This window comes from Myotis brandtii, unplaced genomic scaffold (assembly GCF_000412655.1).
Source record: "Myotis brandtii unplaced genomic scaffold, ASM41265v1 scaffold806, whole genome shotgun sequence".
In the NCBI taxonomy this organism is placed as follows: domain Eukaryota; kingdom Metazoa; phylum Chordata; class Mammalia; order Chiroptera; family Vespertilionidae; genus Myotis; species Myotis brandtii.
Window position 1 is genome coordinate 2,248,245 of NW_005371249.1, and position 12,138 is coordinate 2,260,382.

At 42.1% G+C, this 12,138-nt stretch overlaps 1 protein-coding gene across 1 annotated transcript in view; it reads right to left on the reverse strand.

Annotated features, from left to right (window-relative positions):
- The window catches only part of UNC13B (unc-13 homolog B (C. elegans)), a 141,021-nt gene that overhangs the window by 29,025 nt on the left and 99,858 nt on the right, over positions 1-12,138 (reverse strand). The window contains exons 13-14 of the mRNA XM_014531460.1: positions 3,468-3,514; positions 1,148-1,226 (exon numbers count right to left, since the gene is read on the reverse strand). Of these exons, the coding sequence (XP_014386946.1) occupies positions 1,148-1,226; positions 3,468-3,514 (126 nt within the window). The remainder of the gene's footprint in view (positions 1-1,147; positions 1,227-3,467; positions 3,515-12,138) is intronic.

Sequence of the window (12,138 nt, forward strand, 5' to 3'; positions counted from 1 at the left end):
AAGGAAGAAAAAAAGAAACAAGAAGATACACAATAGTAGGAAAGAAAAAATGATTAAGAGAAAATGGCAGAGGATAGCTCCATTCAGCCAACTAAAGAGAAAGAAACTCGTGTGTGGAAAAACAGCAGAGAATGGAGGAGAAACGAGAAAAGAGGTGGACAGAAAAACAGACTGAATAGGGAGAGGAAAAGAGGAGCAGAAATGGTAACAAGAAAAAGGGTAAAAGTCTTACTGAACATCTAGTTTCAGAGCTCTGGGAGAGCCTGTACTCCACTCTATCCCCACTATCCACTCTGTTATGGAAAATTCCTTGAGCTAATCCTGCCTCAGGACGTACAACCCAAAACGAGAATTTCTGATCATCCTGGAGGTCCTGAGATCAGCTTTAACTCCTAAGCCCATTTCAATTCAATTCTACAAATTTTTATCATTACCTCTCAGTGACAGACACTAAGAAGAACTAGGGGCACAGAGATAGTCTAGAAAGCCTATGTCTTGGGAGGAGACTGCCACTTGACCTCCAAGAAGTTGCACCAGCCATGCTCATCACATGCCAAGCTCAATGATCTAGGTCGGAGCTAGAGGCAGTTTCCATTCTAAGTCATCAAAAAAAGGCTATAGAGATACCTAGAAGAACTAGATACCTAGAATATAACCACAGAGCCCAGCTTTGAGGGCCTAAGCCTTAAATGTTCCAGGTGGGAGCTTGAGCTCATGAAGAACCTCGGGTTCTATAGGGAGTGAGGTAAAACAAAGTCTCACTGAAGCCATCACTAAGTCTCAGTAAGTCTTTAAATGATTGGTCTTCTGCCAGGCTAGTGTGGCTCAGTGGATGTGTCGACCCATGAACCAGGAGATCATGGTTCAATTCCTGGTCAGGGCACATGCCCAGGTTATGGGCTCGATCCCCAATAGGGGACATGCAGGAGATAGCCAATAGATGATTTTCTCTTATCATTGATTTTTCTATCTCTCTCTCCCTCTCCCTTCCTCTCTCTGAAATCAATAAAAATAAAAATAAAAAATGATTGCTCTTCAGACCAATACTTGTCACTAAATGGACCACTACCAGTTTTGATAGCTTGCCAAGGTCCAATGGGGGCTACCCCGAGGATAAGGCCTAAGCCTGCACAAGAGTTTCACTCACCAGATCGCTGACAAGTGGCAGTGGCTTTTTTCTGCGTAGATCTGGCATGCTGTCAATGCCATAGAGCCCTCCTGCTGGCCTGAGGAGGGAAGAAAATATGTCAGAACCTTTAGTCCTGTCCATTTTCCTTGCTCACCTTTTCCCCGGAGGAAGATATGCTTTCAAGGGGGGTAAGGAAGACAGGAAGTGAGGGAAATAAAGCCATGGGATGATGAGCAATGGAATCTGCTCTCAGAGTGCACCTACCTGTCTCCTTCTATGGTTTTAGCCAAGGACCTAGAGATCTTTTATCCCATAGTGACAGGCAACTCTGTTTATCTGAAGGACCTTATGCTCCATAAGGCAAGGTGGGAATTGATGGTTAATCTTCTCTACACTCAGGCCAGAGACACTGCTCCCCCAAAATAAGCCTTTCTTGGCCTGTGCTAGAACAGAGCTCATAGGAATAGCTCTACAGAAGAGCTGCTGCCTAGGTGAGCAAGACTACCAAATAATGACATGTACAAGGAGATCGTCTCCATCCTGAGGAAAAAGGGTCCTCATGGAAAAAGGAGCCCACATCATAAAGTGGAGGCAGGGGAGGTGGGATGGAGACTTCTAAAAGACCATTTAGGAAGGAAACAGGAAAAGAACTCAGAGTGTCCGGTCTATCCCTATGGACATATCAACAGGGACCAAGAAAAAATTATAGCTGGAGATTTCTAAAATTTTTATATTTTTTCTATGTTTATTAACTTTATTGTTCTTTGTCTGTTCTTCCATAACAATATCCAACAAAAATACAAAGAATGTCCCCTAAAGAACACCATTTTCACATTGAGATAAGCCAGATTTTATCCCAAACTCTTCTACTAACTCTCTACATGTCCTCTGCCAAAATTCCTTCCTCTTTTGGGGTCCTGGTGTCACTTCTATAACACGAGGGGGATGAACTACAGTATTTCACTGACCTTTTGGAAGCTGCCATTCTTAGTCTCAATGAAAAGAACTCATGCATTTGGTTTTAATGAGAGCAATGAGGTGGGAAATGTGGGGTGGCTGGGTTGTACACCACAGCTAGTCTGAAAAGAGGTATATCTCAGAAGAATAAGAAGGTACTGCCAGCAATATAGGCCAAAAATTTTTTTTAAAAAAAATGGAGCCACAATTTGGGTCAAAGCCAGGAGTTGGAACAGGCAACCTGATATGTTGATTTCTAATAAAGTCGCTTCTTGAGTACAGGCAGTGAACTTTGTTTTCAATGAGACTACCAGACCCAGGGACGTTCTAAACTTGTGGCAGCTTCCAAGGACTGAGCTGAAGGAAGGAAAGACAACAATAGGGAGGCATTTAGAAAATCATTGCATGGTTCCCTTTAAAAATAGCTTGGATATGTTCCATTGGCATGCATGTATTTTACAATTATTAGAGGGAAAAAGCTAAAGCCCTGAAGAAGGGTTGTTGAAGAAACAACTAGTGCCACGAGTTTGTGGCTAATTCTAAAAACTATAATATATACCATTTAAGACATGAAGTTTTTTGCAACATAGATGAGCTTTTGACGAAAGAAGGGTGGTTCATTCACATGATTAACTCTTGATTTAAAAGACAAATCACAAGGAAAAGGAGCACATAAAAATGTAATAGATAAAATTATGATCTGATCTTTTTTCTCCTCTGGTCATGAGGGAGAGGAGGCAGCCACTGAGAATTCTAATGTCAGAAGGTCTTTGTGGGAGAGAAGAAAGATCCTGACAAATAATGAATTGGCAGTACATGTGGGGGAAGTGGAGGTAGAGAAGCACTTAAATTATTTTCTCTCTTAAGAACAAGCAGCAGTTGAGCAGTTTAAAATGACTCTCTGCTGCAGTCACATGGGTCTGGAACTCCCAGATAAGAAGCACAGACAAACACACAGAGCTCATAAGGGATGCTACTTATGTCTTGACTAGAGTGAAATGGAACAAGTAGGTGACTCACAACAGCTAAAGCAGGACAGAGCCCAGGGAGAAATCTAATCAGCTACTGCTATCTTCTACCTAGAGTAATCACCCCTATGCAATGGATCAGAAATTCCACAGGCAAGAATGGGGGAGCCCTCAAGCCCCCTCCCCTGCTCCAGAGAAACCACTTGGCAAAGCTCTCTCTTCTTCTGCCTCTAAGTAATCAGTTTGCAGAGTTCTCTCCTCTGACCCAGAGAACCAATCAATCCCTACAGTGGAACATCTTCCTTCCCCAGGATCAAGCGTATGAAGTTGTTTCTCCTACTTCCCAGGGGAAAAGCTAAAAGCAGCATTAGGGTCTATACAAGATCCACAGAAACCTTGCAAGAATCACTTACCCTTCTGGGAGCCACTGGGGCAAAGAGGAGTCGCCATCATCTGGAATCTTTAAAAACAGATAGAAAAAAGTTAGATCCTAGGAAAGAAAGGAGACTGCCATCTTTCTTTGGTAAGGCAGTGAGCAGTAAAGTAGGAAGCTCAGAGGAGTGTAGGTCACATACACCATGTGGTGACATAGCTAGCCTGATGTCTAGGCCAATGCCCTGATGAGCCAAAGGCAACAAGCAGGCTGCTGAAATGAGCAGTACTTCATCTCCCCTCTCCCGAATGAATAGGAAGAATACAAGGCCAAGCTCACTGAAATCTTTGGGCTAAAGTCTACTGGGACTGTGAGAGCTGCCAGAATTTATATCCCCCCACACACAACCCATTAGTATATGTAACAGTAACCAAAGCTGGGAAAAGGATCCATTTAGGCTTCCAGGCCTCACTGAAGCAAAAAGACAACTTCATATAGAATCTGGTCTTCTTCCAGTTATATTCCTAAATTCCTTTGGCTGCCACAGTCAACCTGGTCTTTCTAAATTCCTCTCATCTTGTGACTTGACTTGGCTTAGGTTCCTTGAAGCCCGAACTCACTGACACTGAGTTCACTCAACATTTGGTAAGTTCTATATTACCAGAGTATCCAAGACAGGTTAGACACTTGGATTATCACTCTGGTAAATTTTATGAGTTCTCTAATGAGAAGTTGAACATTGAGGTACCAAATAATTCAAGGAAGAAACAGGTTGAAAACAATTTTTAAAGGTTTCTGCACCAAAATACCCAAAGCAAATCCTTCAGACAGTGTACAGAGTTCCAAAGCTGCCAGGGCTCTCCTGAGAACCAATGGCAAATACTGTTTAGGCTCAAAGGACCCAGTGCGAGTAGGTCTGGGGCTTCCTGCCCTACCTTGTTCCCCTCCACCACCACCAACTTCCCTGCCACCTGAGACCTGGGCTCTCACTAACTATCCCGGAGCAAATGAGCTCCAGTACAAGGGAGGCACAAGTAAGTTGCTCTGGACAGGGGGTGAAGTTTGGGGAGTGCTAAAGATGTGAGAAGTTATAGATTGAATGAGGCAAGACAGAGAAGAAAAGGGAGAGGTATGACAGGTTAATGGATGATGTAAAAGCTGGCAAGAACTACCTTAGGTCAGCTCAAAATGAACTTTGGATTTAGGACTCTTCTCAGGTTGTCTGTGCCCTAGTCAAGCCTATCTGCCTCCTGCCCTGGCCTGTGGGTAGGATACTGGTAAAGAAAGGGCCAAACCCAAAAGGCAGCCAGAAGTAGCTGAAGCAAGTCTCCTAAGGTTGTTTTGTGAGTGATGGCCATCTCTAAGTCCCCAGGTCCTACCAACCAGAACTTCTATTCCCTTTGAAAAAACAATTGCTGTACTGAGCAGATTTTTATGTCCTACCTAGAATTAAATGCTTGCCAGAAAGCACTGGGCTTAAGGAAACAAAGTCACAAAGAGTCTTTGGGAGCCAGGGTTCATTGGCTCAGATCATACACATTTCCTGTGCTTAGGGATACATGGGTCTGCAGAAGCCTGCAGACACAGCAAACAGCATGCACACACAGGGCACTGAAGGAGGGTCAGGGGAGTGAAAGGAGATCTAGACAAAGGACCTACAGGAGGTACATTCGTAGACATAACTTGTGCCAGAGGGAAACAGGTGAGCGTGGATCCTGCTCTGTGGAGGGCTATAGCACCTGTGCGCACACCCTTTTGGGGAGGATTCAGTGTTCACTAGGGCCCAAATCACAGACAAAGCAAACCCTCTCAGTCTTCAAGAACCAGTGCTTGCAGGCACCGAGCATTAGTATAGTATGCATTCACATGGCATAAGGGAACCACATCAAAGGTCTATGGAAGCTTGTGCTCACAAGAGGCCAGGAAATCTGCTCAGAAGCACATTCACACTTAGGGCCACAGGCAAGAGGAACAAAATGCCTGCAGCAACACCTGCTCTCAAATACAAAGAGTATATGCATGCTGGGCTCAGAGAGGGTTTACAGCATATGCCAGGCACAGCAACAAGTAGAAAATGGACACACAAAGTAGGAGAGGAGGAGGGCAATCTGGGGAGTCAAACTGAGTACAAATATAAGCACACACATGCCACATTGAATGTGCACCATGCTGGCACACAGATTCTCACACCGTCCTCCAGGGATGTCTGCAGGAGCACACACAAGCACGGAGCATGCACACACACTGCTTTTAGGAAAAACAGACTATCTGCCCAGCCAAAGCTCAGAGGCACAGATCATGTGCACTAGGCGCACACACACAAACACCCGGGGCCAGGAGAGAGGGGTAGAGAATAGACAACAAAAAGGCCCCAAAAGGCCAGACACACAACCTGAAGGGCTCCTCGCTTTCCTTCTGCAAGGAGAGAAAGAGCAGAAAAAAAGGGCAGAGAGGTTAGTAGGTTCAGTCCTATAGCAGGGAACCCAAAGAAAATGCCAGCAAATCTCAAGGGACATGGAGGAGAGGGAGAGGTGCTCTGAACTGGGCAGTTCACAAAGCCCAGCTCCCAGAATCTTATATTGCTGGCCCCTGCTTTTATAATGTAGGACATACCAGGTTTGGCTACTTAAACCAAAGGACAAAGTCTGCCTGGGGATTCTAGTCACCTTTTGCCCTTTCCAAAGTAGCCTGCATGCAGGATCAGGGCCACCAGGGCCACCAGACCAGCTCTGTTGCCAAGGGCACTCCAACAGGCCATCTGAGCTGGCTGAGCACAGACTGAGTTTGTTCCTTCCTCAGAAGGTATATGAGCTCACTCTGGATCTGGGTAAGTCCTCAAACCCCAAAGGCCTGGTGGCTGAGCCCTTTCCATTTTAAAGCAGAGCTGGCCATGCATTTGCCCAGCAAGCCCTAGCCTATTTTCTCAGAATCGAAGGTAAGCTAGGTCATGTTAGGGCCTGGAGTTAAGGCCAGAACCAGGATGCTCAATGGCTATAGACTGGGGTTATCAACTGACCACTGCCCTAACCAACGTCACCATGATCTAGATGATAAAACTATGACTTCAATCTCAGGTCTGATTATTTATCACATATAGAACAATATTCCAAAGGAAATGAATGCTTCCAGAAGGATCCAAGTAAGCCACAATAGAGGAAGTATAAAGTTCAGAGGTAATTCTTCAGAGACTACATTGGCTTCTAGGCCACACATAGATAGGCCACACATAGACTTGCTTCTCTACAGAAAGTCCAACCACCTGGGCCCATTAGCTCCCCTCTACTTTCTTTTCCCTTCCCTTTAAAGCAGGGGTCCTCAAACTTTTTAAACAGGGGGCCAGTTCACTGTCCCTCAGACCGTTGGAGGGCCGGACTATAGTTTAAAAAAAAACTATGAACAAATTCCTATGCACACTGCACATATCTTATTTTGAAGTAAAAAAACAAAACGGGAACAAATACAATATTTGTATTTGCATGTGGCCCGCGGGCCGTAGTTTGAGGACCCCTACTTTAAAGACTCACTGGTGTTACATAACAAGTAGAAGGGAGAATCATAGAAACTAATTCATACGTTCCCAATTTTTCAAGCCATTCTGATGACCAAATGGGTCATGTCACCTGACAGAAGAATCAACTCAGGAACTGGAATCCTCCAGAACAGTGCAGCTACAGGAAGGTGGGTGAGATGAAAAAGGCACTTCCTGGATTGGGGGCAGAGGGAACACGTCTCCTCTACGTCTATTCCCTACCTCTAGGAAAGCACTCCATTGCTGTTTCCTTTGTTTTTGTGTGTGTATGTGTGTGTGTGGTGGGTTTTTTTTTAGCACTCTGTTGTTCCCTTTGAAAAGACAATTATTCAAGGAACACTTTAATTGACCATGTGACTCAAATTGGAAAGGTTTCTGTCCTCCTCCACTATCTTAAATACATTTTACCATGTCAACGTTACTTTGTGTCCTTTGGTTCTTCCCGGAGTTTCCCAGTATGCCTAAAGAATAAAATCCAATCTGCTGACAAGGCCATCAAGGCTCCCCCTGATCTGCCCTCTCACATCTACTGGGTTGACGCAGACTTAATTCTTAAGACTTAGCTCAAATGTTAAATGCCTTTGTAAAAGTTTCTTTATCTGCCTTTCCATCACGTGCCCTTGGTACCCACACTTTTAAATGCACACTTCTATAGCAGTATGTTGCTAGTACTGCTTCACTGTAATTATCTGTATAAATGTCTCCCTTTATACTCTGTTAATTTCTTGAGAGCAAGAATTTTATATATATATCTTAACTTCCTTGTACTTGGGAGTCAAAAGACTTGAGGCACTGATTTATTTAAGCCTGCGTTTCCTAATCTGTAAAAAGTAGGTAAGAAACAGCTACCTCCAGGGTTATTGCAGGGATTCCTTTCTTCAACAAATACTTACTGAGAACATACTGCACGCTAGGCACCAGCGATGCCGCAGTGAATGAAACAAACTCCCTGATCTTGAGAAGTTCTACTCTAATAGGAGGAGCAGACAATTAATAATGGTGGTGAAGATGACGATAAGAGCTAACCCTATGTGAACATATTATGTAACTGGCATTTTATTTAAATAAGTTCATTTATTTCTCATAACAACTCTCCTGGGTAAATACTATTAGTATCTCAACATTTTTGTTAAACTGAAGATCCGAGAGGTTAAAAAACTTGCTTAAAGTCACAGCAAGTGGCAAAGCCAAATTCAAACCAGGAATTCTGGTTCCATATCATGTGTGATAGGGGCTCTGCTAAAAACTGCAGGTTAGAGGCAAAGATAATGTCCCCTGTGATCATGTTACAGTTGCTATTAAAATTTCATAAAAGGTTATAGGAAGGCCTCCTTGATAAAATGACATCTAAGCAGAGACCTGAAGGAAATGAGTACAGAAGCTATTCAGAATTCTAGGAGGAAATTATTCCAGTCAGAGAACATGCAGTAAATGCAAAGCCTGAGGTTCAAGCATAATTGGTGCGAAGCAAGTGTGCAAGAGTGCCGGTTCCAATAGGGCTCTATCGGCCCTTATAAACACTGTGTCTTTCATTCTGAGTGAGACAGAAAAATCATTGGAAGGCTGTGAGCAGAGAAGTGATACGATCTGACTCATTACTGTGCTGTGGGGAGAACAGACTGTAGAAGAATAAGGGTAGGAGTAGGGAGACCAGTTAGACTACTGCAATCATCTATTCTAGATGAAAGAAAATGGTGGCTTAGACAGGGATGACAGTGGTAAAGACAGAAATGTGGTAAAATTCAGGATTTTTTAAAAAAAGATAAAGCAGGCAGAATTTATTAATTGATTGTATGTTAGTTGTGAGAGAAAAGAAGTCATGAATGACTGTAGATTTGGGCACAAGCAGCTGCAGAGATGGAGCTGCCATTGACTGTTAAGGACAAGTACACAAAAACAGGTTTGGTAGGGACTTGAGGAGCAGGAGCAGGAGTTTGATTTGGGTTATGTCAAATATGTAATGCCTATGTACATCCAAATGGGATGTTAAGTAGATGTGGAATCTGGTGTTCATGAGGATTCTGGGCCAGATATATAAATCTGGAAATGCTTATGAAACTCATAAGATTGGAAGAGATTACCTAGGAAACAAGTATGAATTTTTAAAAAAGTAGTGAGGACTGAATACTACAAGGTTGGGAAGATGAGGAGGAACAGTCAATAATGATGGAGGAGAACCAAAGATGATTGAGAAGAAATGGTCAATAATGTTGGGGGAGAACCAAGACTGAGAACAGTGTTCTGAAAGTCAAGTGAAGGAAGTGTTTCCAAAAGAAGGAACTGAGGCATAAGGATAGTCAAAAGATCAATGGAATAGAATTGGAATCCAGAAATAAACTCTTACATTTATGGTCAGTTGATTTTTGAGCAGGGTACCAAGACCATTCAATGGGGGAAAGAACAGTCTTTTCCAGAAAATGGGGCTGAGATAACTAGATATCCACATGCAAACAAGTGAAGTTGCACCCCTATTCACACAATCTACAAAAATTAACTCAAATTGGATCATACACTTAAATGTAAGAGCTAACACTATAAAACCTTTAGAAAAAAACATAAGAGTAAATCTCTATGACCTTGGATTAGACAATGGTTTCTTAGCTATGAAACCAAAAGCAGAATCAATATAAGAAAAAATAGATAAATTGAACTTAATCAAAACTTCACTTAAAACTTTTGCACTCTACTTCATTATAATGACTATTACAAAAAACAAACAAACAAAAAACCCAACACTCCAGCAGGAAGTAACAAATGTTGGCAAGGATATGGATCAAGTGGAACCTTTGTGCACTGTTGGTGGGAATGTAAGATGGTATGCCCACTGGAAAACAATATGGCCATGCCTCAAAAAATCAATTACTATATGATCCAGCAATTCATTTCTGGGTATATACCCAAATAAATGAAAGCAAGAACTCAAATAAGTATGTGCACACTCATATTCATAGCAGCTTTATTCACAATAGCCAAAAGATGGAAGTAACCCAAGTGCCCATCAATAAATTAATGGATAAACAAAATGTGGTATATGTACATACAATAAAATACCATTCAGAAAGGAAATAGAGTACATTTTGCTAGGCTGATATGATGAACACAGCACCTTGGGATAGAAGGAAGCACGTATAAGTGAATATACTGAGAACAGAAAGTACAAGGCAAATTTGAACGACAGCAAAGTTTCCTTTAGGGTGGAGTAGAGTGGCACTATGGGAGATAGCCTGGAAATGCAAACTAGAGACCAGTTGTATTGGTCTGGAATGCTAAGAGAAGGAATTTAGACTTTTTGATAAACTCTAAGGAGCAGCCCTAGGGATATGTGAAAGGAAAGTGACATGATTTAAAATTTTTATTTTTAATTTAATTTTATGACTTGATATTACAATCACTGGACTCAAAATCTAAAAGAATCTTAAAAGATATTAATGAAGAATTTTCTCATCCCATTAGTTTTTCACCTAATACCTTTTCCCACAGGAAATTGTGCATCAGTTTTTTTTGTATCTTTGTTACATATTCTATACATATACAAACAGACACTATGGGTTTGGATGTGTATTCTTTCCCACTCCTATTTATACAACTCTGGACATCTTGGACATACTGTTCTGTACCTTGTTTTAGTCACATGTCAATTTATCTTAGGTATCTTTCTATTTCAGTAAAAAGCTACCTTATTCTTTTTATAGCTACATGGTACTATATCCCATTGCTTGGACATGCCAATAAGTTATTTAACCAGTCCTTCTTAATGAACAGTTTTAGGTTGTGTTCAATCTTTGCTATTAAAAACAATGCTTCAAAAACAGCCTAGAACATACGTCCCTTTCACAGGTGAAAATATACCTGCAGGGTATATTCCTGGAAATGATATTGGGGCTCAAAGGGTACATACAATTCTGATAAATGTCCAACTGCCTTCCTTGGGTTATACCAATTTACACTCCCATCCCACGAGCAATGTGTGAGTACCTATTCCCTCACACCTTTGCCAACACAATATGTTTCATAATTTTAATTTTGCTTTAGAAAGATTAATCAGGTTATATGCATAAAAGGACAACTCCATTTATATTTAAAACTGGATGAATGCAGTGTATGCTCTTTGGGTAAATTTAAATTTGACTGGGAGAGGTAATTTTAAAGCTACGTATCTCCATACTGCCTAGAAAAAGTTCTCGTATTCCTTGTAGTCAAAACAATTCAATTTTCTGGTTCTTAGGTGGGCAGCCTTTAGCTGGAGATGGAAGAATGGAAACATGGCCTGGGGAGGGCAGAGTCAGGCCCTTAGGTCAGCACTATAAACAGTTTCTGGACCGTTCCAAGTTGTAAATAAGGTTCTATGTTGTCAAGTCCAGAACCAGGAAGGAGGCAGGTGGGAATAGCGGAAATTCCCAGAGTGGCCTACGACGTGCAGAAGCCCCATCAGCTGCTGGGGAAATGGCAATCTTATCTCAGCAAGAAATAAGAATAATTTTTAAATGCAAGGTAGCATTGCGTTAGCCCCTCTAGTGCCTGTGAGTCAATATGCCTCATCCCCATTCCTGCCTCTTACTCTGCACCTACTTTACTCTGGAATATCCTAAAAGTTCTAAAGCTGCAAACTAATTCTGCCCAAATGTTCCTCCCTCTTTTGAAAAGGTACTTTCTAAAGCCACACACACACACACACACACACACACACACACACACACACACCACTGCTATATAGGAAGTTCCTTAGGGACAGGAACTTCTTTCCTGTTGCTTTTAACACACACACACACACACACACACACACACACACACCACTGCTATATAGGAAGTTCCTTAGGGACAGGAACTTCTTTCCTGTTGCTTTTAGAACCCTCTTTCACTCTAATTCCCACAGGATTAGTTTAAAATTTATACTCAAGTAATTTAGACTGATTCAAGCTATGAACCTCCCCCTTCACCTTGTGAAACTCACCACCAAGCTAGGTCTTATGCTGGCCACAGAGAGCCCATACCCAGCTGCAACCCCATTAAATAGAGACTCGGAATACCTGGGTGCATGTCTTCTACCGAGAGATGGTTTGCCTTCTGGACCAGATCATGCAAAAGTTTTTTCTGCCTCAGTCTTTTCTCTCTTAGAACATTTTTAAAATTGTTGATGCACTTGTTGAGGTAGATGGTCTCTGCACACACTTGCTCTAAGCTT